The following is a 27679-nucleotide window of genomic DNA, read 5'->3' on the forward strand; positions in this document are numbered from 1 at the left end:
TTCGTTCTTTTTTATTTCCCTTTTTAAAGTTTGACTTCAATATCTACACCCGCAGGTATATCAAGTTTCATTAATCCATTTATAGTATTTATAGAAGGCTGATATATATCAATTATACGCCTATGTTTACGTACTTCAAAGTGTTCTCTTGAATCTTTATTAACATGAGGAGATCTTAAGACACAATAAATTTTTCTTTTTGTAGGCAAAGCAATAGGACCCACTACTATAGAATTGTTTTTACGTGCAGTATCTAGAATTTTTTCACATGAAATTGTTAACAAATTACTATTATAAGCTTTAAGTCGAATTCTTATTTTATTTGGCTGAATATTTATCATAAAAAATTATATGTTATAAAGTAAGGTAAGTAGGTTTTTACACGATAATTAAGTATTATTTAATAATTTTAGAAACCACCCCAGCACCAATTGTTTTACCGCCTTCGCGAATAGCAAACCTCATTCCTTGCTCAATTGCAATAGGATTAATTAATTCAACACTCATTTTTATGCGATCGCCAGGCATTACCATTTCAACTGTCTCTCCCTCATCAGAAGTAAAGCTAGTAATTGTACCAGTTACATCAGTAGTTCTAACATAAAATTGAGGTCTGTAACCACTAAAAAAAGGAGTGTGCCTACCGCCTTCTTCTTTTTTCAAAATATAAACTTCAGCCTCAAACTGTGTATGTGGTGTAATTGTACCTGGTTTGGCTAGTACCATACCTCTTTCAATATCATCCTTTTGTATGCCTCTTAATAAAATACCGACATTATCACCTGCTATTCCTTCCTCTAAGGTTTTTTGAAACATTTCTAGTCCTGTAATAGTAGTAGTCTTAGTATTTTTTAATCCAACTAATTCAATAGTATCACCAACTTTAATTTGTCCTCTTTCAATCCTACCAGTTGCTACAGTTCCACGTCCAGTTATTGAAAAAACATCTTCTATTGCCATTAAGAAAGGTTTGTCCATATCCCGTTGAGGCGTTGGAATATAATCATCAACTGCATCCATCAGTTCATATATTTTATCAACCCATTTATTTTCGCCTCGTTTAAGATTTGGAGTTTTAGTTAAACTTTCCAAGGCCAAGAGAGCAGAACCACAAACAAAGGGTATTTCATCACTAGGGAAATCATAATTATTTAACAATTCTCTCACTTCTAACTCAACTAGTTCTAGTAATTCTGGATCATCAACTTGATCCTCTTTATTAAGAAAAACTACAATATTCGGTACACCAACTTGTTTAGCTAATAAAATATGTTCTCTTGTTTGAGGCATTGGACCATCTGCAGCTGATACTACTAAAATTGCTCCATCCATCTGTGCTGCTCCAGTAATCATATTTTTTACATAATCTGCATGGCCAGGACAATCAACATGTGCATAGTGTCTTTTATCTGTTTCATATTCTACATGCGAAGTGTTAATTGTTATTCCGCGAGCTTTCTCTTCAGGAGCAGCATCAATCTCATCAAATTTTTTAGCTTTGCTACCAGATGTAGAAGCTAAGGTAGCTGAGATTGCTGCTGTTAAGGTAGTTTTTCCATGATCAACATGTCCTATAGTTCCAATATTAACATGTGGTTTTTTACGTTCAAATTTTGTACGTGACATATTTTTTATCCTATTTTTGATTTTTATATTTAATATTAAAAAATTTTAATTGTTGTTAATAACGATAGTGGGCAAAAGCTCTGTTTGCTTCAGCCATTTTATGAACTTCTTCTTTTTTACGAATAGCATTACCAGTATAATTCGAAGCATCAATAATCTCATTAGAGAGTTTGACTATTATATTTGTTCCTGTTCTTTTTTTTGCTGCATTTATTAGCCATCTTAAGGCTAAATTAGTACCTCTATAGGTTTTTACTTCAATAGGAACTTGATATGTTGAACCTCCAATACGTCTGCCCTTTACTTCTACTAAAGGAGTAACATTTTTTACAGCTTTTTCCAAAATTTTAATAGCATTGGCATGAGTTTTATCTTGAATCAAATCCATGGCTGTATATGTAATTCTTTGTGCAAGGGATTTTTTACCATTTTTAATAATTCTATTGATTAACATACTAACTAATCGACTTTTATGAATTGGATCTTTATCTGCAAAATTTTTCTTAGCAATAGTTTTTCTTGACATAATATTTAATATTGATAATTAATACCTAAAATTTAAAATAATTATAAGTCATAATCTAAGATTTCAATTTCTTGGCTCCATATTTAGAACGACTAGTCTTGCGGTTTTTAACGCCTGCAGAATCTAAAGCTCCTCTTACAATATGGTATCTAACACCAGGAAGATCTTTAACCCTTCCTCCTCTGACTAATACAACAGAATGTTCTTGTAAATTATGGCCAATTCCAGGTATATAAGCTGTAATTTCATAACCTGATGTTAGTCTTACTCTAGCAACTTTTCTTAATGCTGAATTAGGTTTTTTAGGAGTATTAGTATATACACGTGTACAAACACCTCTTTTCTGAGGGCAAGCATTTAAAGCTGGACATTTTATATTTTTTCTTATGTCTTTTCTTGCTTCTCGAATTAATTGTTGAATAGTTGGCATATTATATTGGGTATGTATTTGATATTTTACTATATATCTTATATATCTGAATTGTTATTTTGAATTTTATATTTTTTTATAAATCTTTCTACTCTACCTTCAGTATCTATAATCCTTTGAGAATCAGTAAAGAAAGGATGATTACCTGACCATACATCAACATTTAATTTAGGTTTAGTAGATCCAATTTTAAAAATTAATTTGCCTTCGCAATAGACTTCAGCTTCTGGATACCATTTAGGATGAATATTAGATTTGGGCATAAATTTAATTATAAACTTATCAATATCTTATTTATTATTAATTTCAATTAAATACATGATTTATTGTTATCTTTTTGAATATTGAGGCGCTTTTCTTGCTTTTTTGAGACCATATTTTCTTCGTTCTTTAATGCGCGAATCTCTCGTTAACAAATTATGTTGTTTTAATAATGGTTTATAACTAGTATCAATTTCACATAAGGTCCTAGCTATACCAAGCCTAATTGCATCTGCTTGACCAGAAATTCCACCACCTTTTACTTGGACTATTAGATCAGAAGTAGATATATCATAATTTACTATTTCAAATGGTAAATAAATTTTATTTATGTATATAGGATTGTATTGTAAATATTTTTCAGTAGTTTGACCATTAATAATGATTTTACCATTATTAAATTCATTTTTATGCATTTTAATTAATACACGCGCAATTGCATTTTTACGTCTTCCTGTTTGTATATGATTATCAAGCATATTATTTATTTACTATTTGTATTTTTTATATACTAACATTATTTTATTTTATCAAGTTTATACTCTATTGGATTTTGAGCAATATGTGGATGAGAATTATCACTATAAACTTTTAAATTATTAAATAAAATTCTGCCTAATCTATTTTTAGGCAACATACCTTTTACTGCATGTTCTATAATTCTATTTGGTAAACGTAATTTAAGTTGATTAAAACTTTCTTTTTTTAAACCTCCTGGTCTTCTAGAATTTCTAAAATATATTTTTTTATCTCCTGAAGACATAATAACGTATTTAGAATTTGTAATAATAACATGTATTTTTGTGTTGACATAAGGAGTATAAGTACTTTGATTTTTACCAATTAAAATTCTAGCAATTGCAGTTGCTATTCGACCTACAGTCTGGTTTTTGCAATCAATTAAATACCATGTATGTTTTGCTTCAGAGTATGTTTTATCAGGGAAATAAGTGTTATTCATTTTATCCATTGTTGATTAAATAGAATTTTATTTGTCCTATTAGATTAATTATTTATATTATTTTAATATATAACTAAGTTTTATTTTTAGTTTTGGGTAATGTTATGCCTAAATAATTTTGTAATGCTTGCATAACCTCTTCTGCTGATTTATATCCAAAGTTTTTAATTTCTAACAAGTCTTCTTCTGAATAATCTAATAGATCTGCTACTGAAAAAATTTGAGCACGTTTTAGACAATTATAAGCCCTAACAGATAAATGTAATTCTTCGATTGGAACTTGGTGTAATTTTTTTTCTTCTTGACTGTTATCTTTATTTTCTTCTTCTGATTCAATTGCAATTTCTTTTAGTGGCTCTAACATCTTGATAAAAATGTCTGAAGCTTTTATTATTGCTTCTTTAGGAGTAATACTACCATTAGTTATGATTTCTAAAATAAGTTTTTCGAATAATAAGGATTCACCATTGTATTGTTCTTTAACATGAAACATTACTTTTCTTATAGGCATATATACTGCATCTACTTTTAAACTTTCTGTTAAATTTTCTCCTGTTTTTTTATTAACTAAATCATATCCTTTACCTTTTTCAATTTTCATTTCCATTTCTAAATTAGTATTATTATCAATTGTAGCTATATATTGTCTTGGATCGACCAATTCAAGACGAGTTGGTAATTCTAAATCAGAGGCAGTAACAATCGACGGACCTGATACTTTTAATCTTATAAATTGGGGTTCATCTAAATCACTTTTGAATATAATTTGTTTTAGGTTTAATAATATGTCTAAAACATCTTCACGCACACCTTCAACAGTTGTAAACTCATGATTAACTCCAGATATTCTGACACTGGAAATAGCTAAACCTTCTAATTCCGCCAACATTATTCTTCGTAAGGCATTACCTAAAGTAATACCTTGCCCCTTGTTCAAAGGATAAATAATAAATTTTCCATATTGATTTGTTGGGTTTTGATTAAAAGATTCTAGACATTCAATTTGTAACTTTTTCATATAACTATATAATAAAATAATATAAATTATATCTAGTTCTTTTAAACACGTCTTCTTTTAGGAGGTCTACAACCATTATGAGGTATGGGTGTTATGTCTTTAATCGTTGTTATTTTCAAACCAAGAGCTTGTAAAGCTCTAATAGCCGTCTCTCTACCAGAACCAGGACCATTTATTCTTATTTCTGTTTGTCGCATTCCATTCTCTAAAGCTTGTTTACCAGCTTTTTCTGCTGTTGTTTGTGCTGCAAAAGGTGTAGCTTTTTTAGCACCTTTAAATCCAACTTGTCCAGCAGAAGCCCATGCAATAGTATTACCGTTTATGTCTGTTATGTTTACAATTGTATTATTAAATGTTGATTTTATATGTGTTATACCATTATAGATATTTTTCTTTTGTTTTTTTACTATGTTTTTTTTTATTTCTTTAACCATATTTTTTATCATTTCATTTTAATTATTTATTTTTATTCATAGATTTACAAGTTTTAGCATTAGTTCTTGTTCTTTGTCCTCTAACTGGTAGATTTAACCTATGCCTTTTACCTCGATAACTTCCAATCTCTATTAATCTTTTAATATTTAGAGATTCAAATTTTCTTAAATCACCTTCTACTTGATAATGTTTTTCAATTATAGATCTTATATTTCCTATCTCTTTATCATCTAAATCTTGTATTTTTTTTTCAGAATTGATTTTTGCGTTAGAAACAATCTGTTTTGCCAAAGGTAAGCCTATACCATATATATATGTTAACGCAATTTCTACTTTTTTATTTTTTGGAAGATCAATTCCAGCAATTCTTACCATAAGTTTATCTCCTAAATGTAATTAACAATTAAATTAGCCCTGACGTTGTTTATGTTTTTCATTAATACATATTACTATAATTCTTCTTTTTCTTTTTATTATACGACAATTATCACATATTTTTTTTACTGATGATCTAACTTTCATATTTTATTCACCTTTTAATAATTTTAATAAAATGAAAAACAAATTTTATTCTATCATATGTTCATAATTTTTACTTAATAAATAAGTTTTTATTTGTTTAACTATATCAATAGCTACACCTATTAAAATGAGTAATGAAGTAGCTCCAATTCCTTTAATTAAAGAAATTTGGGTGATTGTTTCCATAACAGAAGGTATAATAGCCACAAAGGATAAAAACGATGCACCTAAAAAGGTTAAGCGATTTAAAATTTTTTTTAAGTAAATTTTAGTTTTTATACCAGGACGTATTCCTGGTATACTTACCGCCATTTTTTTTAAATTTTCAGTAATTTCATTTGTATTAAAAAATACGTTTGTATAAAAATAACTAAAAAAAAATATTAAAGTAAAATAAACTAAGGTATAAATAATTTTATTATTAAATAATATATTATTAAATACCATGATACTAGTTCTAATATTATCGTTAATTATTATTTGGCTTAAATAAATAGGTATTAAAGTTAATGAAGCTGCAAAAATTATAGGCATAATTCCACTTTGATTAAGTTTAAGAGGTAAATAATTATTATAGGAGTTTATAATACCTCTTGATAATTGTTTTGCTGAAACTATAGGTATACGTCTTGTAGCTTCTTGTACATATATTATTAAAATCAAAACTGAAATTAGCAAAACTATGAATATAAATAGTTGTATATAATTTGCTGTCTCAAAATTCAATTTCAAAATATTTGATGATTTCTGTAAGCTAGCAATAATATTAATCGCTATTAATATAGATGAGCCGTTACCTAGTCCATTTTCAGTGATTACTTCGCTAAACCACATCATCAACATTGCACCAGTACTTAAAATTATTACTGTTTGAAAAATAAATACTACACTCCATTCTAATGAATATTTCTTTAACCAGAATGTTATTCCTATGCTTTGTATAATAGACCAGATTAATGTAAGATAACGTGTTATTTGATTGATTTTCTGTCTACCAAAATCTCCTTCTTCCTTTTGTAATTTTTCTAAAAGTGGTATTGCCGGAGTTATTAACTGTATAATAATTGAAGCATTAATATAGGGAACTATACCAAGAGCAAAAATTCCTATTGTTGAAAACCCTCCTCCAGCAAAAATGTTAATAAAATTAATAACTTGGTTATTAGAACTCATTTTATAAAAGTTCTCATAATCGATTCCTGGTATTGGAATAAAAATACCCAGTCGTGATATTAGTAGAATAACCAAAGTTAAAATAATTTTTTCTTTTAAAATTTGTAAATCACTTAATCTCTGTAAGATACCAAAATTATTTTTATACATTTTAATAAATTATATTAAATTATTTTTAATAATATTATTACGGTTATTAAGCTCTATGTTTTAATGTATGTTGAATACTTTTTAATTTTTTTAGTGCAATAATTGTAGCATATGCATTATTTAACTTATTATTAGAACCTAATTGCTTAGCTAAAACATTTTTAACGCCTGCTAGTTCTAAAACTATACGTACAGCCCCACCTGCAATAACTCCCGATCCTAAAGAAGATGGTCGTAATATAATCGATGCTGCACCAAACGAGTTTTGAATAATATGAGGTATAGAGTAGTTTTTATTTAATGGTACTTGAATTAAATTTTTTTTTCCATCAGCAATGGCTTTTCTAATTGCACTAATTACTTCACTTGCCTTGCCAATCCCGATACCTACCTGATTTAATTGATCTCCAACAATTACTACCACACGAAAACTAAGCTTTTTCCCTCCTTTTACAACTTTGGTTACTCTTTTTACTTGAACGACTTTTTCAACTAATTCATTCTCTTGTGATTTCATGCTATTACCCTTAGTTAAAAAAATTAAAATATTAAACCATTTTCTCTTGCTGAATCCGCCAAAGCTTTTATTCTTCCATGATAAGGTCTTCCTCCTCTATCGAATACAACTTTGTTAATATTTTTTGTTTTGCATTTATCTGCCAATACTTTTCCAACTATTTCTGCTGCTTTGCAAGTAGAGCAACTAAAATTTTGATTTCTTACCATAGGATCTAAAGTAGAACTACTTGTAATAATACTATTGTTTTCATCATTAATAATTTGGGCATAAATATGCTGATTTGACCTAAATACGTATAATCTAGGACGATCACTATTTCCTTTAATTTTTTTTCTTATACTTTTATGCTTTTTTTGAATTTGATTTTTTTGTAGAAATTTCATATTTATTTTTTACCTGTTTTACCTGCTTTTAATTTTATATATTCTCCTCTATAATGAATTCCTTTACCTTTATATGGTTCTGGTAAACGAAAGTTACGTATTCTTGATGCTACTTCTCCTACTAGTTGTTTATCAATACCGCTAATTTTTATAATTGTATTATTTTCAATTTCTATACTAATTGAATCAGGTATTACAAATTTTATAGGATGACTATAGCCAAGATTTAGTGTTAATATTTTATTTTCTAATTGAGAACGATATCCCACTCCTTTGAGTTCAAGATATTTACTAAATTTAGTATTAACACCAATTATCATATTATTAATTAATGTTCTATATAATCCATATAACTCATTAGTTTTATTATCTTGTTTATTTTTACCAATCATCAAAATGGATCTATTATTTTCTTCTCTTATTGTAAATGTTATTTGCTCTACAAGCTGCTTTCTTAACTCACCTTCTTTTCCTTTAACAACAATATGATCATCCTCTAAATATACATTTACATTCTGAGGTATACTAATTGGAAGTTTCCCGATTCTAGACATAATTTAATCTCCGATTACCAAATATAACATAATATTTCTCCACCTATATTATTAGAACGTGCATCCTTATCATCCATAATTCCTTGTGAAGTAGAAACTATTGCAATGCCAAGTCCTCCTAAGACTATAGGTATATCTTTGCAACCTGCATAAATTCTTAGACCAGGTTTACTAATTCTTTTAATCGTAGTAATTACTGGCTGTCTTATTTTTCCTTTATATTTCAAATAAATTAAAATTTTATGTTGAGATAGTTTACCTTCTAGTTTAAATTCAAAGGAATCAATAAACCCCGTTTCCTGTAAAACGTTAGCTATATTAGAATTAATTTTTGTATTAGGTACTTCTACTAGACTATACTTGGCTAGATTTGCATTTCTAATCCTAGTCAACATATCCGAAATAGTATCCTTAACCACACTGTTACTCCTTTACGTTCAGCTTAAGATTACAAATTATTTTTTTTAAATGGCATTCCCAATAGAGTTAAAAGTCTTTTGGCTTCTAAATCATTTAAAGCTGTTGTCACTATATTAATATCCATACCTCTTATTTTATCAATTTTATCATATTCAATTTCTGGAAAGATTAATTGTTCTTTAATACCTAAATTATAATTACCTCTGCCATCAAAACTACTTGTATTAATCCCCCTAAAGTCTCTTATCCGTGGTAAGGCAAGATGAATCAATTTTTCTAAAAAAATATACATTTTTTCTTTACGCAAAGTTAGAGCTATACCAATAGGTGTTTTTTCTCTAATTTTAAATCCTGATATTGATTTTTTGGCATATGTAATAATAGGTTTTTGGCCGGTAATTAATGCAATTTCATTTACATTATTCTCTAAAACTTTTGAGTTTTGGCCATCTTGCCCTAGGCCCCTATTAATATTAATTTTTGTTATTTTAGGAACTTGATGGATATTTGGGTATCCAAACTCTCTAATCAAATCTTTAATTATTGTATTTTTATAATAGTTATATAATTGGCTTCTCATATATTAATATTAATTTAATTATTTTATATTTTTAGTATTTACTATACTATTAAATTACTTCTATTGCTAAAGAAATAATTTTTGTAAAATTTTTATCTCTTAATTCTCTAGCAATAGGTCCAAAAACTCTAGTACCTCTAGGATTATTATCCTGATTTATTAAAATAGCAGCATTGTCATCAAAACGAATATGCATACCATCAGGACGTCTAAGCATTTTTTTTGTTCTTACTATAACTGCACGTACAACATCTGATTTTTTAACTGGCATGTTTGGTATTGCTTCTTTTACTACTCCTACAATTATATCACCTATATGAGCATATTTTGCATTACCGGGTTTTAAAATTCTAACACACATTATTTGTTTAGCACCACTATTATCTGCTACATTTAAATAAGTTTGATTCTGTATCATTTTTTATCCCTTAAATTGTCTTAATTTTGAGGATGACGTAATAATGTTTATTAATTTCCATCTTTTAGTTTTACTTAATGGTCTTGTTTCTTCAATTATTACTTTATCTCCTATTTTACATACATTGTTTTCATCGTGTGCTTTATATTTTTTTGTACGTATTACTATTTTATTATATTTATTGTGAATTATTGTTTTATTAACCGCTACAACAATTGTCTTGTTCATTTTATGGCTTATTACATTTCCAATTTGTTTTTTAACAGACATAAATTTGTACCTTATTTTTGTTACTGTTTTTTTCTTTTAATTTCTGTTTTCATTAACAATAGTTGAGATAATCTATGTTTATAGTGTTTAAATAAATGAGGCTTTATGCTTTGTTTTGTTGCTTTTTTTAATAATAATTCAAATATTTTCTGTCTTACAGAAATAATCTCTTCATCTAAATCTTTTTTACTTAGCTTTCTTATTGTTTCTATTTTAGAAAAACTCATTTTATTCTCCTTCTAACAAATTAGAGATCAACTTTGTCTTAATAGGTAATTTGTATGAAGCATTTTTTATAGCTTCAATAGCTAAATCTTTTGGTATTCCTTTTAACTCGAATAAGACATGCCCAGGTTTAATTACAGATACCCAATATTCTGGAGAGCCTTTTCCTCCACCCATACGAGTTTCTGCAGCACGAAAAGTGACTGGTTTATCTGGGAAAACACGAATCCATAACTTGCCAGTTTTACGTATATATCTTACAAGCGTTCTTCTTGTAGCTTCAATCTGTCTTGAAGTTAACCATACAGGTTCTAAGGCTTGTATGCCATAATCTCCAAAAATAAGTGTATTACCTCTACAGGCTTTACCACTTAAGCGTCCTCTATGTTGCTTCCGAAATTTCGTTTTTTTTGGTATAAGCATAATTATTTTGATAAACTATCTATTTATAAATATTTATTATAAAATCTCATTTTTAAAAATCCAAACTTTTACACCTAAAATCCCATAGCTTGTTTGAGCTTTCTTATATGCATAATCAATATTAGCCCTTAACGTTTGTAAAGGAACTCTTCCTTCCCTTATCCATTCCGTGCGCGCAATTTCTGCACCATTAAGCCTGCCAGAAATTTGTATTTTTATACCTTTTATATTAGTTCGTTGAGCCTTATTAATGGTTTGACGCATAATCCTTCTAAAAGCAATACGTTTTTCTAATTGCTGTACAACAAATTCACTAATTAATGAAGCATCTGCATCTGGTTGCATTACTTCAATGACACTAATCCGAATTTTTTCAGTAGGTGCCACAATTTTATACATTTCCCTACGTAACAACTCAAGATTATTTCCTGATCTTCCTACTACAAGTCCGGGTTTAGAAGATTCTATTTTTATTTCAATTTGATTAGCTTTTCGAAATATATAAATCTTAGAAATACCATTCAATTTAAACTTATTTTCTATAAAATGTCTAATTTTATGATCCTCTTCTAGAATATCGGAATACTCTTTATTTTCATAAAACCATACAGATTTATATTTTTGCGTAATACCAAGCCTAAAAGCTAGTGGATGTATCTTTTGTCCCATTTTTTTCTATATTTATATATTTTTTTTAAATTAAGTTCCTAATATTATTGTAATATGACAACTTGGTTTATGTATTTGATAAATTCTTCCCTGTGCGCGTGGAGAAAACCTTTTTAATATAGGTCCTTTATCTACATATGCATATTTAATAAAACATATATCAGTATTAAACTTAAAATTATGTTCAGCGTTTGCGCCTGCCGATTTAACAATTTTATTTATTATTTTAGCTGCTTTATGTGGCATAAATTGGAGTATAAGTAAAGCTTCCTTATATTTTCTATTTCTGATTTGATTTAAAATTCTATTAATCTTAACAGGTGATGTATGTATATATTTACCAACGGATTTGACAAATTGTGAATGATTATTTTGCATAACTTTACCATTTTTTTTTATTGTTAACGACGAATTTTTTTGTCATTTTTTATATGAGATTTAAAATTTCTTGTTGGCACGAATGAGCCTAACTTTTCTCCAACCATTTGATCCGATATATATATCGGAAAATGTTGTTTGCCATTATAAACTGCAATAGTATGCCCTATCATCATAGGAATAATTGTAGAACTTCTAGACCAAGTTTTGATTACTATTTTTTTATTTTCACTATTTAAACGATAAATTTTTTTTAACAGTTTAGCAGCTACAAAAGGTCCTTTATATAACGAACGATTCATAATCTAACCCTTATTTTTTAATATGTATTTATTGCTATTTTTTTTTATATTACGTGTTTTTATACCTAGAGCTGGTTTGCCCCATGGAGTTACAGGATGTTTTCTTCCAATAGGACTCTTCCCCTCTCCACCACCATGAGGGTGGTCTACAGGATTCATCGCTATACCTCTAACTTTAGGTCTTTTCCCAAGCCAACGACTTCTTCCTGCTTTTCCAATAGTAATTAAATTTGACTCTATATTGGAAACTTGTCCTATAGTCGCAAGACATTCTTTTTTTACCAATCGGATTTCATTTGAAGGCAATTTAAGTGTAACAAAGTGTTCATCTTTAGCTATAAGGCGTGCATAGGTGCCTGCTGCTCTAGCTATTTGACCTCCTCTTCCAGGTATTAATTCAATATTATGTACTATTAAACCTAATGGAATTTTATATAAAGGTAGTGAGTTACCTATTTGAATTATATTATTATCGGTAGATGAAATGATTTGGGTTCCTATGTCTAGATTGTTTGGACACAAAATATAGGATTTAGTACCATCTTTATAATAAAGTAATGCTATTCTAGCATTACGATTAGGATCATATTCAATTGATGCTACTTTCGCGACAATATCTTTTTTATTACGTTTAAAGTCAATAATACGATATTGTTTTTTATGTCCTCTTTCTTTATGCCTTGAAGTTATTTTACCTTGATTATTTTTGCCACATTTGACATGTTTATGTATAATTAAATTTTTACAAGGTTTATTTTTAGTAATAATTTTAAAGTCCGATACAGTTTTATTTCTTGTTCCCGGAGTATATGCTTTATATGTTCTAATGGTCATAATATAATATTTTATTTTTAGTATATTCAAGAAATTTTATATAATATTTATATTAGTCTTCTTTTGACATATTTAACAGTATGCTAATTGAACTAGTTTTATCTAGAGTTATTATTGCCTTTTTTATTTCAATATATTTTTTACTACGTTTTAATTGATATTTTTCTCTAATAGTATTTACTTTTATTACCTTAACTTTAAATAAATTTTCAACAGCATTACGAATTAAGTTTTTATCACTATATTTATTGACTATAAAAGTATATTGATTTTTAAGTAATAACTTCGTTGTTTTATCACTAACTACAGCTGATTTTATTATATCATAATAGTCAAATTTTGTTTTCATGGCTATTTCCCTGATAAGTTTGATTAATCACCTCTAAAGCTTTAGGAGTTAAAATTATTGTGAAAGCTGATAATAAAGCCTTTAGATTTAAGTTATTAGCATTTATCAATTCAATATTTGTTATATTTCTACTGGATAGTAATATATTATGATTACTATTTTCGATTATAATAAGTGTTTTTTTTTCTAAATTAATATCCCATCTTTTTAGTGCATTATATAAAACTTTAGTTTTAGCTTGTGTCTCAAAATTTTGCACAAAATCTTCAATTATTATCATGCGATCACTTTTTTTTAATAAACATAACTTCAATGCTAAATTCCATTCTTTACGATTAATTTTCTTTTCTATAAGACGAGGTTTAGGACCAAAAATCACACCCCCACCTTTCCATAATGGAGATCTTATTGATCCAGCCCGAGCTCGGCCTGTTTTTTTTTGCTTCCATGGTTTTTTTCCACCACCGCTAACCTCTCCCCTAGTTTTTGTTGAAGCGTTAATAGTTCTATTTTTTAGATGTCTAATTACAAAGGCTCTATGTAATAAATAAATACTATTTAAATAGTCAGTATTTATTTTCAACTCAAATGAGTATATTCCTCTATTTTCGTTATTCCAATTTAATTGCTTTATATTTATTATCTTATTCATAAATTTAATAATCTTTCTTTATGAGTTGTATTCATTTATATTATTTATAAATACTAATTAAATTACCAGTTTTACCAGGTACACTACCTTTAACACCAATTACATTTTTTTCAATATCTATAAGCACTATTTCTAAGTTTTTTATTGTAGTTTTACGATTGCCAAGATGACCTGCCATTTTTTTTCCAGGATAAACTCTGCCTGGAGTCGTTCCAGCACCAATTGAACCTGGTAAACGGTGATTTTTAGATCCATGTGACATTGGTCCTCTAGAGAAATTGTGTCTTTTTTGATAACCAGCAAACCCTTTACCTATACTATAACCAATAACATTTAATTTATCTCCTACTTGTAGGAAACTTAGTGGAATTTTTTCACCTAATTCTAAACTTTTAATATTATTTGATTCTAGTCTAAATTCTCTAAATATTTTTATATTCTTATCAAAAATATTAGCTTTTTTTAGATGACCTTTTATTGAGTTATTAATCTTTTTAGAGCTATTCCAATTGTCATAATAACCTATTTGGACTGAATTATAACCGTCTGTGTTATGTTTTTTAATCTGTGTAATAAAACATTCACCTACTTTAATTACAGTTATAGGTATAGCTAAACCTTGATCATTAAAAATTTGAGTCATATCAAGTTTAATGCCTAAAAAACCTATCATTGTCTATTTCCCTTATATTAAATTACTTATAAAATTTACGACTATTTAATAGTTATACACTTAAAATTGTATTATTATCTAATAAAAAGACTAATTAAATTATAAATTCAAATATTAATATACATTAATATTTAAATTTTGTCTAGCTATTATTTTTTATGTTCGGTAAATACTATATTAAAGATAATTTTATACAATTATATTAAGTATATAATAATGTATTTATCTGTTAATAGGAGTATTATAAAAATGAGTAAAGTGGTGGGAATTGATTTAGGTACTACTAATTCAGTAGTTGCAGTAATGGAAGGTGGAAAACCAGTTGTTATAGCTAACTCAGAAGGCGCTAGAACAACTCCTTCAGTAGTAGCCTATACTAAGAACGGTGAACGTTTAGTTGGGCAAATAGCAAAAAGACAAGCAGTTATTAATCCTGAAAATACTTTTTATTCAATTAAAAGATTTATAGGAAGAAAAGGTAATGAAGTCTCTGAAGAGTCAAAACAAGTTTCATATAAGGTAATAACAGATAATAATCAAAATGTTAAAATTGAATGTAGTGTTCTAGGAAAACAATTTGCCCCAGAAGAAATATCAGCTCAAGTGTTAAGAAAACTTGCTGAGGATGCTAGTCAATATTTGGGTCAAAAAGTTACTCAAGCAGTGATCACAGTTCCAGCTTATTTTAATGATTCACAACGTCAAGCAACTAAAGATGCAGGTAAGATTGCAGGATTAGAAGTTCTACGTATTATTAATGAACCTACTGCTGCTTCATTAGCCTATGGTTTAGACAAGAAAAGTAATGAAACAATATTAGTCTTTGATTTAGGTGGTGGAACCTTTGATGTTTCAATACTTGAAGTCGGAGACGGAGTCTTTGAAGTTTTATCTACAGCTGGAGATACTCATCTTGGAGGTGATGATTTTGATAAAAAGATTGTAGATTGGTTAATTAGTGAGTTTAAAAAATTAGAAGGAATAGATTTAAGTAAAGATAAACAAGCCTTACAAAGATTAACTGAAGCAGCAGAAAAAGCAAAAGTTGAACTATCAAACGTAAGTCAAACAGAAATTAGTTTACCTTTTATTACGGCTACAGATACTGGTCCAAAACATTTAGAAAAAACACTTACCAGGGCTAAATTTGAAGAATTGTGTTCTGATTTAATCAATCGTTGTCGTATACCAGTAGAGACTGCTTTAAAAGATGCAAAAACTGATGCAACTAAAATAAATGAAGTTGTTCTTGTCGGAGGTTCAACAAGAATTCCAGCTATTAAACAATTGGTTCAAAATATCTTAGGTAAGGTACCAAATCAGAGTGTTAATCCAGATGAAGTTGTGGCAATAGGTGCAGCTGTGCAGGCAGGTGTTTTAGCTGGTGAAGTAAAAGATTTATTATTATTAGATGTTACTCCTCTCTCTTTAGGAGTTGAAACTTTAGGTGGTGTTATGACTAAAATAATTCCACGTAATACAACAATTCCAACGAAAAAATCAGAAATTTTTTCTACAGCAATAGATAATCAACCTAATGTTGAAATTCATGTTTTACAAGGTGAAAGAGAACTAGCAAAAGATAATAAAAGTTTAGGAACTTTTCGCTTAGATGGGATAGCACCTGCACCAAGAGGTGTGCCTCAAATTGAAGTTACATTTGATATTGATGCTAATGGAATTTTATCCGTCACAGCTAAAGATAAAGCAACTAACAAGGAACAATCTATTACTATTACAGGTGCTTCAACCTCTCCTAAAGAAGAAGTAGAACGTATGGTGAGAGAAGCTGAACAATATGCTAATGAAGACAAAGAGCGTCGTGAAAAAATTGATTTAAAAAATCAATCAGATTCTTTAATTTATCAAACAGAAAAACAAATCAAAGAATTTGGTGATAAAATTTCTAGTGAAGATAAAACGAATCTTGAGTCTCTTGTACAGAATTTACGGGCAAGTATTCAAGAAGAAAATTATGATCAAATGAAATCTATTAGTCAAACTTTACAACAAAAATTAATGAATATAGGACAAAAGTTATATAGTAATACATCAAATCAAAATGTTGGTGTAAATAATTCTTCTAATACTTCTACTCAAAATAATTCTAACGATGGTACTGTCGATGCTGAATTTTTTGAAACTAAAAATTAGAAGGAAGCATTAAAAAACCTCAATAAATAGAAAAAGATATTATACTCTAACTTAGAGTATAATATCTTTTTCTATTTATTGAGGTTTTTTAATGCTTCCTTTGCTGAATACATTGTATCTAAATATATTTTAGTAATATTATTTTCTAGAGCAAATTTTTCTGTATTTTTTTTTACTTTGTTACGTACAAAACCAGGAATCTTTAATAACTCATTCTTAGCCTCTTCCGTCCATTCTATTGATGATTTATTCGTTTCATCTTTTAATGATAGTGTATTACTAATAGTATCACGAGTATCGTGTCCACCGAAAATTTCTAATAAATGATCTTCCATTCCTAAAGTAAAGGAATTATATATTAAGTCTGCAATCTGATTACTTCCTTCGTATCCTAAAAAAGGACGATAACTTAAAGGAAAATTCTGAATATGTACGGGTGAAGAAATTACTCCACAAGGAATATTTAATCTTTTTCCTATATGTCTTTCCATTTGAGTTCCAAAAATAGCGTCTGGTTCAGTTTCTGCAATTAAATCGGCAATAAAATTATGGTCATCAGAGATAATAATTGTTTTACATAAATCATTTATTTCATTATTAAACCATTCATCATCATTTTTACAATATGTACCTGCCCAAACAACGTTAATGCCCATTTCTCTAACTAAAATTTTTGTTATTGCAGCAGCATGAGTAGAGTCTCCAAAAACAACTGCCCTTTTACCTGTTAAGTTTTGACAATCAATTGAACGAGAGAACCATGCAGACTGAGAAATAAACCTAGTCTGCTTATCGATATACTCTTCATAATTGACATTAACCTGATAGTTCTTTAAAATAGATTGTATTTCTCTAATAAACCTAGCGGTTTCAACTATTCCCATAGGAGTAATATCAATATATGGCATCTTAAATTCTTCATGCAAAAATTGAGCTGTTAACAACCCTACTTCATGATATGGAACTACATTAAACCATGCTTCAGGTAATTTTTTTAATTGATTAACAGAGGTATCATGAGGAATAACCAAATTAATTTTAATATTAAGATCAGAAAACAATTTTTGTATCTCTTTCAAATCATGTTGATGGTGAAAACCTAAACTTGTTATTCCAATTATATTAACAGATATATCTTTTGTTTTATTAGTTAACAAATTTTTTTCTTTTTTAGCTTTATAAATATAAAATTTTACAATTTGTTCTAATGTTTTATCAGCAGCTTGTAATTCATTAACTCTATAATGATTAACATCAGCTAATAATACATCTGCTTTGATTTCCATACTTGCTCTATTAACAAAATTTTGAAGATCTTCTTGCAAGATACTAGACGTACAAGTTGGTGTCAAAATAATCAGATCAGGTGTAAATTCTTTATCTTTTCTAGTAATATTATTGACAACTTTTTCTTGAGAGCCTCTTGCTAGTACATGCCTATCTACTACACTTGTAGTAACAGGTGTAAAATTTCGTTCCCTTTCCAGCATTGATTTCATTACATTAAAATAATCGTCTCCAAGAGGAGCATGCATAATAGCTTGTATATTTTTAAACGAACTTGCTATTCTTAATGTGCCGATATGAGCTGGTCCTGCATACATCCAATAAGCTAGTTTCATATTTTATTCTCTATAATTTAATCATAATTAAAGTAATTATCAATAATTATATTGAATAATATAAAACAAATCTTAGTAAAATTTAGGAGGATAATAATATTATTTGATATTTTGATAATAGAACATTATTTTATTCTATTATCAAAATATCAATATAACTATTGTTTTATTCTATTTTTTCTTGCTCTCTTAGTTCATTTTGATTATGTAAAAATTTATTATTTACTTCTTCTTTAAAAAGCTTACCAACTGTAAACACAGGTACTCTTGAAGCTGGAATAACCATTCTTTTTTCAGTTCTAGGATTTCTAACAGCCTTTGGTTTTCTATATTTTGCTTTAAAAGTGCCGAATCCTACTATGGTCACCTTCTCTCCATCATTCACTTTTTCCCTTACAATATCTGTAAACAATGTTATAACTTGATTTGCTAATTTTTTTGTAATTTTTGCTCTTTTAGCTAATTCATCACTTAAATCTGATTTATTCATAACAAATTCCTTTATTTAAAAATCTATTAAATTAAGTCACACTTTGACACTTAACTTTTCCATTACAAAGTCTTTTAATTGTTTAATATTAGAGATTTTATTTGCTCTCTCATCAGGAATTTTTATACCAAATTCATGTTCAATTGACATTACAAGTTCAACAGAATCCAAAGAATCAGCTCCTAAATCATTAGTAAAACTAGCATCATCCAAAACTTGAGTTTCATCAATTCCTAATTGTGTCGCAACAACTTCACGAATTTTGTCAAGTACTTCTTCTTCTGTTAAAGTTTTATTCATAATTTATTTTCCTTATATTGGTATATTATATTAATAATATAACACTAATAAAAATTAGATTAATATTAATTTAATATAAATTAATATTAGTGTCAAAAACTATGCTAAAGATCTAGGATAAATACGTAAACGTCGAAATGGCTCTTTACCAACACTTATTGCATACAGATTAAAGTATCCAGCAAGTATATGTTGGTACTTTCTTATATAAGCAATTCTAGGTAGTAATTCCACCGTTTGATTTTTAGAAAGCACTATATTAAGAATAGCCATTCTCATTTCTTTTAAAGAATCAAAAATGTGTGTATTTTTATAAACTTTTTTAAAATCGTAAGAATTAATTATATTCTTTAATACTTTTATTAATTGTGGTATAGTCTCATTACTAATCACATATATAGGAATTTTCTTATTTTTAGCTATTTCTCTCAATTTAGGAGTGTTTTTTGTCTGTATTCTTAATCCTAAAATGGCATTAGCATTATCTAAGCTTTTTGTTAATATTATCGGTAATTGCATATTATCTATACAAGATTGTGTTTCTTTATAACTTAATGAATGCAAATATAGATAGATTTTATGATTTATATTCATATTTTTATTAACTAGTTCATGCAACAAATGATTGGAATGTTCTTTAATAGAATGTAATTTAGATTTATTACTATTTATAATTTCATTATTATTATATTGAGAATATTTAATAATATGTTTATTATCTAAACTAATAAATCTATCTTGTAAAATAGGTCTAGATCCTTGTAAGATCCTATCCACATTTTGTTCAACATCCTGATGAATTCTCCAAGAATAAAGTTGATGAATTTCAATAACAATATTAAAAGTTGGAAATGATTTTCTTTCTAAAATACTTTTTTGAGTTCCTCTTTTACGAGCTTCTTCATCTCCTAATGTAACATATTGAATTCCACCAATTAAATCAGACAAAGTAAAATTACGAATTAAATTTTCTAAACTATTTCCGTGAGCAGTACCAATTAATTGAACACCTCTTTCAGCGATTGTTCTAGCAGCAATTGCTTCTAATTCAGTACTAATTTCATCAATAATGATCACTTCTGGCATATGATTTTCTATCGCTTCAATCATTACTTGATGTTGTAATTGAGGATGTTTTACTTGCATTCTACGTGCTCTGCCAATTGAAAAATGCCCTATATCACTATCACCTGCAATTTCATTAGAAGTATCAATAATAATTACCCGTTTACCAATCTCATCAGCTAAAATTCTTGCTATTTCTCTTATAGCAGTTGTTTTACCGACACCTGGTTTCCCCAATATTAAAATAGAGTGACCTATTTCTAATAAATCACGAATTATGTTAATATTGCCTAATACTGCTCGTCCTACGCGATAAGTCAAGCCAACAACTTGCCCTTCTCTATTATTGATAGAACTTATTCTGTGTAAGGTATTTTTGATACCAGTTCTATTGTCTACATTGAATTTTCCTAGTCTTCTTATACAATAGTTAATATCTTGCCAATTGATATTTTTATTTGATATATAATAAACATGGTCAGAAAATCTTGCCTCAGGTTTTTTTCCTAAATCCATTACTATTTCTATTAGCTGATTTTTATTAGGATATTTTTCTATAGTTTTGCTAATCTCTATTGGTAAAATTTTAAGAAGTTTTTCTAAATCATCTGAAATAATCATTTTATTTTTAATTGATATATTAATTTATTTATAATTATCTAATTATTAAATTTATTGTAATTTAATGAATAACTTTGTTTCGTCATATTCTTTAAATAAATTATCTTTTATTGGACAAAAAGTTTATTTGTATAAACTTAGGAATCCGAATACATTTGAATTAACAGATAAAATAGGTAAAATTGGTATTGTAAGAGGATTAAGATTGACAGAGTCTAATATTATAGTTTTGATAGTTGAGTTTGATTCGCAAGTAAGAATATGGTTTTTTGAGGATGAATTAAAAATTATTAAATAAATAATTATTCAAACTATAAAATACATTAAGATTATATGAGTGTCAATATAAAAAAAATACTGTTTTTATTACAAGAACTAAATTTAGACTTCTATCACATTAAAACAAAAACTTATGAAATAAGTTCACATAAAAATGAATCTTTGCTTTATCATAATTTTAATATTAATTTTAACATTTATTATTCAACATTTCCTTATTCACAAACTTTAAGTAAGCATGACTTATATACAACTGTCCTAAATAATAATGATAAAAAATTAATAACAAAAAATGAATTGAACATACCACTAAAAGAAAATAAAAATAATTTGTCAGAAAAGAGAAAACAAGAAAATTTAGTTAATAAGAAACCAGATAAATATTATGAATACATTGATATTACTAGTCCTTTGCCAGGTATTTTTTATTCTTCACCGATGCCTGGAGCAGAGCCATTTGTTAAAATAGGTTCTATAGTAGAGCATAACACCATAGTTTGTATAATTGAGACAATGAAAGTAATGAACCAAATAAAGGCAAATCAAAGAGGAAAGATTGAGAAAATTTTATTTAAAGATGGTGATGAAATATCAATTGGTGATATCATAATGCAAGTCTCATCTTTATAAACTCTGTAAGAAAATTAACTATTGTAAAGAAAAAATAAATTTATTGTATATTTTTATATAATAAATAATAAATAAAAACTTAAATGAGTTTTTATTTATTATTTGTTAGTGATTTTTCTCAAAATAGGAGAAGTATTATGACAATAAGCTCAAGAGAGCAAGAAGAAAAAAAGGCAAAAGTTCTGATAGATAGAAATGTTGTCCCTACTAATTTCGAAAAATGGTCAAAACCGGGACATTTTTCTCGTAGTTTAGCTAAAGGTCCTAAAACTACTACATGGATCTGGAATCTACATGCAGATGCTCATGATTTTGATAGTCATACAAATTCTTTAGAAGAGATATCTCGTAAAATTTTTAGCGCTCATTTTGGTCAATTAGCGGTAATTTTTATATGGTTAAGTGGTATGTACTTTCATGGTGCCAAATTTTCTAATTATGTAGCTTGGCTCAATAATCCTATTAACATAAAACCAAGTGCACAGGTTGTTTGGCCTATTATAGGTCAGGAAATTTTAAATGCTGATGTTGGTGGAGGATTCCAAGGAATTCAAATTACTTCTGGACTCTTTCAATTATGGCGAGCATCAGGAATTACTAATGAAATGCAACTATATGTAACTGCAATAGGTGGATTGTTTATGGCCAGCTTAATGCTTTTTGCAGGTTGGTTTCATTATCATAAGGCTGCGCCTAAATTGGAATGGTTTCAAAATGTTGAATCAATGTTAAATCATCATTTAGCAGGCTTATTAGGTTTGGGTTCACTTGGGTGGACAGGGCACTTGATTCATGTTTCTTTACCAATTCAATAAATTACTTGATTCAGGTATTGTGCCAGCTCAAATACCACTCCCTCATGAATTTATTTTGAACCGAAATTTAATGTCAGAGTTATATCCAAGCTTTAATAAGGGTTTGTTACCTTTCTTTACTTTAAATTGGAATGAATATAATGATTTTCTAACATTTAAAGGAGGTTTAAATCCGGTAACAGGAGGTTTATGGTTAACAGATATTGCACATCATCACTTAGCTATAGCAGTGATTTTTATAATCGCTGGTCATATGTATAGAACTAACTGGAGCATTGGACATAGTCTAAAAGAAATCTTAGATGCCCATAAAGGACCTTTTACAGGTGAAGGACATAGAGGATTATTTGAAATACTTACAACATCTTGGCATGCGCAGCTTGCCATTAATTTAGCAATGTTAGGATCGTTAAGTATTATAGTAGCACATCATATGTATGCTATGCCACCTTATCCGTATTTAGCTACAGACTATCCAACTCAGTTATCTCTTTTTACACACCATATGTGGATTGGTGGGTTCTGTATTGTTGGAGCAGGTGCTCACGCAGCTATATTTATGGTAAGAGACTATAGTCCTGCGCAAAATTATAATAATTTGTTAGATAGAGTAATAAGACATAGAGATGCAATAATTTCTCATCTGAACTGGGTCTGTATTTTTCTAGGTTTTCATAGTTTTGGCTTATACATACATAATGATACCATGAGAGCACTAGGAAGACCACAAGATATGTTTTCAGATGTAGCTATTCAACTGCAACCTATTTTTGCACAATGGATACAGAATTGTCATTCAATTGCACCAGGTAATACAGCACCAAATGTTTTAGCTACAACTAGTTATGTTTTTGGAGGAGATATTATATCGGTCGGAAATAAAATTGCTATAATGCCTATGTCTCTTGGAACAGCAGATTTTATGGTGCATCATATTCATGCTTTTACAATTCATGTAACAGCTTTAATATTATTAAAAGGAGTTTTATTTGCTCGTAATTCTAGATTAATACCGGATAAGGCTAATTTAGGATTTAGATTTCCATGCGATGGACCAGGAAGAGGTGGAACTTGCCAAGTTTCTGGATGGGATCATGTTTTTTTAGGACTATTTTGGATGTATAACAGTTTATCTATTGTAATATTTCATTTTAGTTGGAAAATGCAATCAGATGTTTGGGGAACTATTTCCTCATCAGGAGATATATCACATATAACAAGAGGAAATTTTGCTCAGAGCGCTATTACTATTAATGGGTGGTTAAGGGATTTTCTATGGGCCCAAGCCTCACAAGTAATTCAATCCTATGGTTCATCCTCATCTGCTTATGGTTTAATGTTCTTAGGTGCTCATTTTGTGTGGGCATTTAGTTTAATGTTTTTATTTAGTGGCAGAGGTTATTGGCAAGAGTTAATTGAATCTATTGTATGGGCGCATAATAAATTAAAAGTTGCTCCATCAATACAACCACGTGCCTTAAGTATTACTCAAGGCAGAGCAGTTGGGGTAGCTCATTATTTACTTGGCGGTATAGCAACTACTTGGGCATTTTTTCTAGCAAGAATAATTGCAATTGGATAATGTATAATTATCTTATATCATGATATGTTATAAGTATGAGGATAAATAATATATGGTAACAAAATTTCCTAAATTTAGTCAAGCTTTAGCACAAGATCCTACTACAAGAAGAATATGGTATGGAATAGCAACTGCTCATGATTTTGAAAGTCATGATAATATTACAGAAGAAAATCTATATCAAAGAATTTTTGCTTCCCATTTTGGTCATTTAGCTATTATATTTTTATGGACATCAGGTAATTTATTTCACGTAGCATGGCAAGGTAATTTTGAAAAATGGATACTTAATCCTACTAAGATAAAACCTATTGCACATGCGATTTGGGATCCGCACTTTGGTCAAGCCGCATTGAAGGCTTTTTCACAAACAGGAGTTGACTATCCAACAAATATAAGTTATTCAGGATTATATCATTGGTGGTATACTATTGGTATAAGAACTAATAATGACCTATATTTGGGAGCATTATTCCTTTTAGTGATATCAGGGTTATTTTTATTTGCAGGTTGGCTACATTTACAGCCTAAATTTAAACCTAGTTTAGCATGGTTTAAAAATAATGAGTCACGTTTGAATCATCATTTAGCAGGTTTATTTGGTGTTAGTTCATTAGCATGGGCAGGACATTTAGTTCATGTGGCAATTCCTGAGGCAAGAGGTCAGCATGTTGGTTGGGATAATTTCTTATCTACTAAACCACATCCAGCTGGGCTAGAACCTTTTTTTAAGGGGCAATGGTCAGTGTACGCAGATGGTCCAGATAGTATGAATCATGTATTTAATACAAGTGAAGGTGCAGGAAAAGCCATCTTAACATTCCTAGGTGGGTTTCACCCACAAACAAAATCTTTATGGTTAACAGATATTGCGCATCATCACTTAGCTATAGCAGTGATTTTTATAATCGCTGGTCATATGTATAGAACTAACTGGAGTATTGGACATAGTCTAAAAGAGATCTTAGATGCTCATAGAGCCCCAGGTGGTAGATTAGGTGATGGTCATAAAGGTCTATTTGAAACTATTAATAATTCCTTGCATTTTCAATTAGGATTAGCATTAGCTTCTTTAGGAGTAATTACTTCTCTTGTGGCACAACATATGTATGCTATGCCTTCTTATGTATTTATTGCTAATGATTTTACAACCCAAGCGGCTTTATATACTCATCATCAGTATATAGCAGGATTTTTAATGGTTGGTGCATTCGCACATGGCGCAATATTTTTTATTAGAGATTATAATCCTGAACAAAACAAAAATAATGTGCTTGCTCGGATGTTAGAACATAAAGAAGCAATAATATCTCATTTAAGTTGGGTAAGTTTATTTTTGGGTTTTCATACATTAGGAATATATGTTCATAATGATGTAGTAGTCGCATTTGGTTCTCCCGAAAAACAGATCCTTATTGAACCGGTATTTGCACAATGGATACAAGCAGCATCAGGCAAAGCATTATATGGATTTAATATTTTGTTGTCTTCTTCTGATAGTGTAGCCACAAGAGCAGGTGAAAGTTTATGGTTACCCGGCTGGTTAAAAGGTGTTAATGATACTAATAATTCACTATTTTTAGATATAGGACCTGGAGATTTCTTAGTTCATCATGCAATAGCTCTAGGTTTACATACCACAACTTTAATTTTAGTTAAAGGAGCCTTGGATGCTAGAGGCTCAAAACTGATGCCAGATAAAAAAGATTTTGGATATAGTTTTCCATGCGATGGACCAGGAAGAGGTGGAACTTGTGATATATCTGCATGGGATGCTTTTTATTTGGCAATGTTTTGGATGTTGAATACATTAGGATGGCTAACATTTTATTGGCATTGGAAACACTTGACATTATGGGGTGGCAATGTTAATCAATTTAATGAGTCTTCAACATATCTAATGGGTTGGTTTAGGGATTACCTATGGCTTAATTCATCGCCATTAATTAATGGTTATAATCCTTATGGCGTTAATAATTTATCTGTTTGGGCTTGGATGTTTTTGTTTGGTCACTTGGTATGGGCAACAGGTTTCATGTTTTTGATTTCTTGGAGAGGTTATTGGCAAGAATTAATTGAAACTTTAGCTTGGGCTCACGAAAGAACTCCATTAGCAAATTTGATAAAATGGAAAGATAAACCTGTAGCGTTATCTATCGTTCAAGCACGCTTGGTAGGATTAGCACATTTTGCTGTAGGATATATCTTAACTTATGCTCCATTTGTTATAGCATCGACTGTTGGCAAGTTTGGTTAATTTTAAATTATATAGAATAAAAAAGAAAATAAAGTAAATCAAAATGATTTACTTTATTTTCTTTTTTATTCTATATAATTTATTTTATAAATTATTTTTTACAAAAAAGAATTATCAAATTATATGGCTAAGAAAAGTGCAATTACAAGATCAATAAAAAGAGAAAAACAAATAAAAAAATATAAAAATCAACGTATACAACTTAAAGAACAAATAAAAAAAACAAATTCATATGATAAAAAATTAGAATTAAGCATTAAGCTTCAAAACTTACCTAGAAATAGTGCAGAATCTAGACATAGGAATCGTTGTTGGTTAACACATAGAAGTAGATCAGTATATAGAGACTTTGGTTTATCAAGGCATGCATTTAGAGAAATGGCACATAACTGTTTATTACCTGGAGTTAGAAAGGCTAGTTGGTGATTAGCTATTAATAATATAAAAACTATAAAAACTAACTTAAAAATGAAATTAATTGGTATTATAGATTATCAAATGAGTAATTTGTATTCTGTGTGTAAAGCAATAGAGCAGGTGAATGCTGTACCTAAAATCATTTCTAATCCAGAAGAGTTAAAAACTATTTCTAAAATAATATTACCAGGAGTAGGTTCTTTTGATTCAGCTATTCATTCATTACAGAAGAAAAATTTTATCGAACCATTAAAAACTTATATTAAAAATGGTATGCCTTTTCTAGGTATATGTTTAGGTTTTCAATTACTAATGCAAAATAGCGAGGAAGGTAAGTTAGAAGGATTAGGAATTATACAAGGTAAAGTCAAAAAATTTGATAAACATTTAGTAAGAAATATACCTCATATTGGCTGGAATTCTATACAAATTACCAATGAAAAATCTCCATTATGGGTAGATTTTAATACTAACTTATGGTTTTATTTTATTCATTCTTATTATGTATGTTTAGACAATAAAAATATTGAAAGTGCCTTTGTTAAATATGGTAATTTGAATTTTACTGTAGCTATTTCATTAGACAATATAATGGCTGTTCAATTTCATCCGGAAAAATCTTCTCAATCAGGATTAACAATATTGAAAAATTTCACAAAAATGAGCTAAAGCAAAATGATTTAAAATCATTTGCT

The 27679-nt window shown here is 28.6% G+C and overlaps 19 protein-coding genes across 19 annotated transcripts in view; 5 read left to right on the forward strand and 14 right to left on the reverse strand.

The window, feature by feature from the left end:
• Positions 1-302: 302 nt before the first annotated feature.
• Positions 303-1643, reverse strand: Gasu_40290 ([pt] elongation factor EF-Tu). Its single transcript, XM_005704947.1, has one exon. The coding sequence runs from the start codon at positions 1624-1626 to the stop codon at positions 397-399; it is 1230 nt and encodes a 409-aa protein (XP_005705004.1). The 5' UTR covers positions 1627-1643; the 3' UTR covers positions 303-396.
• A 12-nt stretch (positions 1644-1655) lies between these two features.
• On the reverse strand, positions 1656-2093 carry Gasu_40300 ([pt] small subunit ribosomal protein S7). Its single transcript, XM_005704948.1, has one exon. The coding sequence runs from the start codon at positions 2078-2080 to the stop codon at positions 1682-1684; it is 399 nt and encodes a 132-aa protein (XP_005705005.1). The 5' UTR covers positions 2081-2093; the 3' UTR covers positions 1656-1681.
• Positions 2094-2141: 48 nt separating this feature from the next.
• On the reverse strand, positions 2142-2873 carry Gasu_40310 ([pt] small subunit ribosomal protein S12). Its single transcript, XM_005704949.1, has 2 exons — positions 2680-2873; positions 2142-2611 (listed from the first exon to the last, which is right to left on the reverse strand). Exons 1-2 carry the CDS (start codon positions 2843-2845, stop codon positions 2208-2210), a joined length of 570 nt encoding a protein of 189 aa, XP_005705006.1. The 5' UTR covers positions 2846-2873; the 3' UTR covers positions 2142-2207.
• A 16-nt stretch (positions 2874-2889) lies between these two features.
• Gasu_40320 ([pt] small subunit ribosomal protein S9) lies at positions 2890-3823 on the reverse strand. The gene is made up of 2 exons (XM_005704950.1): positions 3483-3823; positions 2890-3297 (listed from the first exon to the last, which is right to left on the reverse strand). The coding sequence occupies exons 1-2, from the start codon at positions 3811-3813 to the stop codon at positions 2912-2914; spliced, it is 717 nt and encodes a 238-aa protein (XP_005705007.1). The 5' UTR covers positions 3814-3823; the 3' UTR covers positions 2890-2911.
• A 17-nt stretch (positions 3824-3840) lies between these two features.
• Positions 3841-5663, reverse strand: Gasu_40330 ([pt] DNA-directed RNA polymerase subunit alpha). The gene is made up of 3 exons (XM_005704951.1): positions 5305-5663; positions 4870-5228; positions 3841-4813 (listed from the first exon to the last, which is right to left on the reverse strand). Exons 1-3 carry the CDS (start codon positions 5630-5632, stop codon positions 3878-3880), a joined length of 1623 nt encoding a protein of 540 aa, XP_005705008.1. The 5' UTR covers positions 5633-5663; the 3' UTR covers positions 3841-3877.
• Positions 5664-5741: 78 nt separating this feature from the next.
• Positions 5742-7103, reverse strand: Gasu_40340 ([pt] translocation protein, Sec family). Its single transcript, XM_005704952.1, has 2 exons — positions 6061-7103; positions 5742-6006 (listed from the first exon to the last, which is right to left on the reverse strand). The coding sequence occupies exons 1-2, from the start codon at positions 7100-7102 to the stop codon at positions 5825-5827; spliced, it is 1224 nt and encodes a 407-aa protein (XP_005705009.1). The 5' UTR covers position 7103; the 3' UTR covers positions 5742-5824.
• An 8-nt stretch (positions 7104-7111) lies between these two features.
• Positions 7112-8983, reverse strand: Gasu_40350 ([pt] small subunit ribosomal protein S5). Its single transcript, XM_005704953.1, has 4 exons — positions 8578-8983; positions 8019-8530; positions 7826-7941; positions 7112-7628 (listed from the first exon to the last, which is right to left on the reverse strand). The coding sequence occupies exons 1-4, from the start codon at positions 8952-8954 to the stop codon at positions 7149-7151; spliced, it is 1485 nt and encodes a 494-aa protein (XP_005705010.1). The 5' UTR covers positions 8955-8983; the 3' UTR covers positions 7112-7148.
• Positions 8984-9557: 574 nt separating this feature from the next.
• Gasu_40360 ([pt] large subunit ribosomal protein L14) lies at positions 9558-10003 on the reverse strand. The gene has a single exon (XM_005704954.1). It carries the CDS (start codon positions 9975-9977, stop codon positions 9609-9611), a length of 369 nt encoding a protein of 122 aa, XP_005705011.1. The 5' UTR covers positions 9978-10003; the 3' UTR covers positions 9558-9608.
• Positions 10004-10417: 414 nt separating this feature from the next.
• Positions 10418-11573, reverse strand: Gasu_40370 ([pt] small subunit ribosomal protein S3). The gene is made up of 2 exons (XM_005704955.1): positions 10962-11573; positions 10418-10910 (listed from the first exon to the last, which is right to left on the reverse strand). Exons 1-2 carry the CDS (start codon positions 11562-11564, stop codon positions 10476-10478), a joined length of 1038 nt encoding a protein of 345 aa, XP_005705012.1. The 5' UTR covers positions 11565-11573; the 3' UTR covers positions 10418-10475.
• A 575-nt stretch (positions 11574-12148) lies between these two features.
• Positions 12149-13093, reverse strand: Gasu_40380 ([pt] 50S ribosomal protein L2 (plastid)). The gene is made up of 2 exons (XM_005704956.1): positions 12310-13093; positions 12149-12253 (listed from the first exon to the last, which is right to left on the reverse strand). The coding sequence occupies exons 1-2, from the start codon at positions 13076-13078 to the stop codon at positions 12225-12227; spliced, it is 798 nt and encodes a 265-aa protein (XP_005705013.1). The 5' UTR covers positions 13079-13093; the 3' UTR covers positions 12149-12224.
• A 420-nt stretch (positions 13094-13513) lies between these two features.
• Gasu_40390 ([pt] large subunit ribosomal protein L3) lies at positions 13514-14803 on the reverse strand. Its single transcript, XM_005704957.1, has 2 exons — positions 14602-14803; positions 13514-14550 (listed from the first exon to the last, which is right to left on the reverse strand). Exons 1-2 carry the CDS (start codon positions 14750-14752, stop codon positions 14120-14122), a joined length of 582 nt encoding a protein of 193 aa, XP_005705014.1. The 5' UTR covers positions 14753-14803; the 3' UTR covers positions 13514-14119.
• A 180-nt stretch (positions 14804-14983) lies between these two features.
• On the forward strand, positions 14984-16948 carry Gasu_40400 ([pt] molecular chaperone DnaK). Its single transcript, XM_005704958.1, has one exon. It carries the CDS (start codon positions 15002-15004, stop codon positions 16904-16906), a length of 1905 nt encoding a protein of 634 aa, XP_005705015.1. The 5' UTR covers positions 14984-15001; the 3' UTR covers positions 16907-16948.
• Positions 16949-16965: 17 nt separating this feature from the next.
• Gasu_40410 ([pt] light-independent protochlorophyllide reductase subunit B) lies at positions 16966-18523 on the reverse strand. The gene is made up of 2 exons (XM_005704959.1): positions 17083-18523; positions 16966-17024 (listed from the first exon to the last, which is right to left on the reverse strand). The coding sequence occupies exons 1-2, from the start codon at positions 18508-18510 to the stop codon at positions 16995-16997; spliced, it is 1458 nt and encodes a 485-aa protein (XP_005705016.1). The 5' UTR covers positions 18511-18523; the 3' UTR covers positions 16966-16994.
• Positions 18524-18642: 119 nt separating this feature from the next.
• Positions 18643-19333, reverse strand: Gasu_40420 ([pt] acyl carrier protein). Its single transcript, XM_005704960.1, has 2 exons — positions 19074-19333; positions 18643-18998 (listed from the first exon to the last, which is right to left on the reverse strand). Exons 1-2 carry the CDS (start codon positions 19316-19318, stop codon positions 18695-18697), a joined length of 549 nt encoding a protein of 182 aa, XP_005705017.1. The 5' UTR covers positions 19319-19333; the 3' UTR covers positions 18643-18694.
• Positions 19334-19372: 39 nt separating this feature from the next.
• Gasu_40430 ([pt] hypothetical protein) lies at positions 19373-20913 on the reverse strand. Its single transcript, XM_005704961.1, has one exon. It carries the CDS (start codon positions 20897-20899, stop codon positions 19418-19420), a length of 1482 nt encoding a protein of 493 aa, XP_005705018.1. The 5' UTR covers positions 20900-20913; the 3' UTR covers positions 19373-19417.
• Positions 20914-22003: 1090 nt separating this feature from the next.
• Gasu_40440 ([pt] photosystem I P700 chlorophyll A apoprotein) lies at positions 22004-22784 on the forward strand. The gene has a single exon (XM_005704962.1). The coding sequence runs from the start codon at positions 22051-22053 to the stop codon at positions 22726-22728; it is 678 nt and encodes a 225-aa protein (XP_005705019.1). The 5' UTR covers positions 22004-22050; the 3' UTR covers positions 22729-22784.
• Positions 22785-22793: 9 nt separating this feature from the next.
• On the forward strand, positions 22794-24344 carry Gasu_40450 ([pt] photosystem I P700 chlorophyll A apoprotein). Its single transcript, XM_005704963.1, has one exon. The coding sequence runs from the start codon at positions 22799-22801 to the stop codon at positions 24308-24310; it is 1512 nt and encodes a 503-aa protein (XP_005705020.1). The 5' UTR covers positions 22794-22798; the 3' UTR covers positions 24311-24344.
• Positions 24345-24353: 9 nt separating this feature from the next.
• Gasu_40460 ([pt] photosystem I P700 chlorophyll A2 apoprotein) lies at positions 24354-26673 on the forward strand. The gene has a single exon (XM_005704964.1). The coding sequence runs from the start codon at positions 24363-24365 to the stop codon at positions 26565-26567; it is 2205 nt and encodes a 734-aa protein (XP_005705021.1). The 5' UTR covers positions 24354-24362; the 3' UTR covers positions 26568-26673.
• A 370-nt stretch (positions 26674-27043) lies between these two features.
• The window catches only part of Gasu_40470 ([pt] glutamine amidotransferase), a 689-nt gene continuing 53 nt past the window's right edge, over positions 27044-27679 (forward strand). The window contains exons 1-2 of the mRNA XM_005704965.1: positions 27044-27315; positions 27376-27679. The exon at positions 27376-27679 is cut by the window's right edge and continues 53 nt beyond it. Of these exons, the coding sequence (XP_005705022.1) occupies positions 27066-27315; positions 27376-27653 (528 nt within the window). The 5' untranslated portion in view covers positions 27044-27065 and the 3' untranslated portion in view covers positions 27654-27679. The remainder of the gene's footprint in view (positions 27316-27375) is intronic.

This window comes from Galdieria sulphuraria, assembly GCF_000341285.1.
Source record: "Galdieria sulphuraria unplaced genomic scaffold scaf_35, whole genome shotgun sequence".
Lineage (NCBI taxonomy): Eukaryota > Rhodophyta > Bangiophyceae > Galdieriales > Galdieriaceae > Galdieria > Galdieria sulphuraria.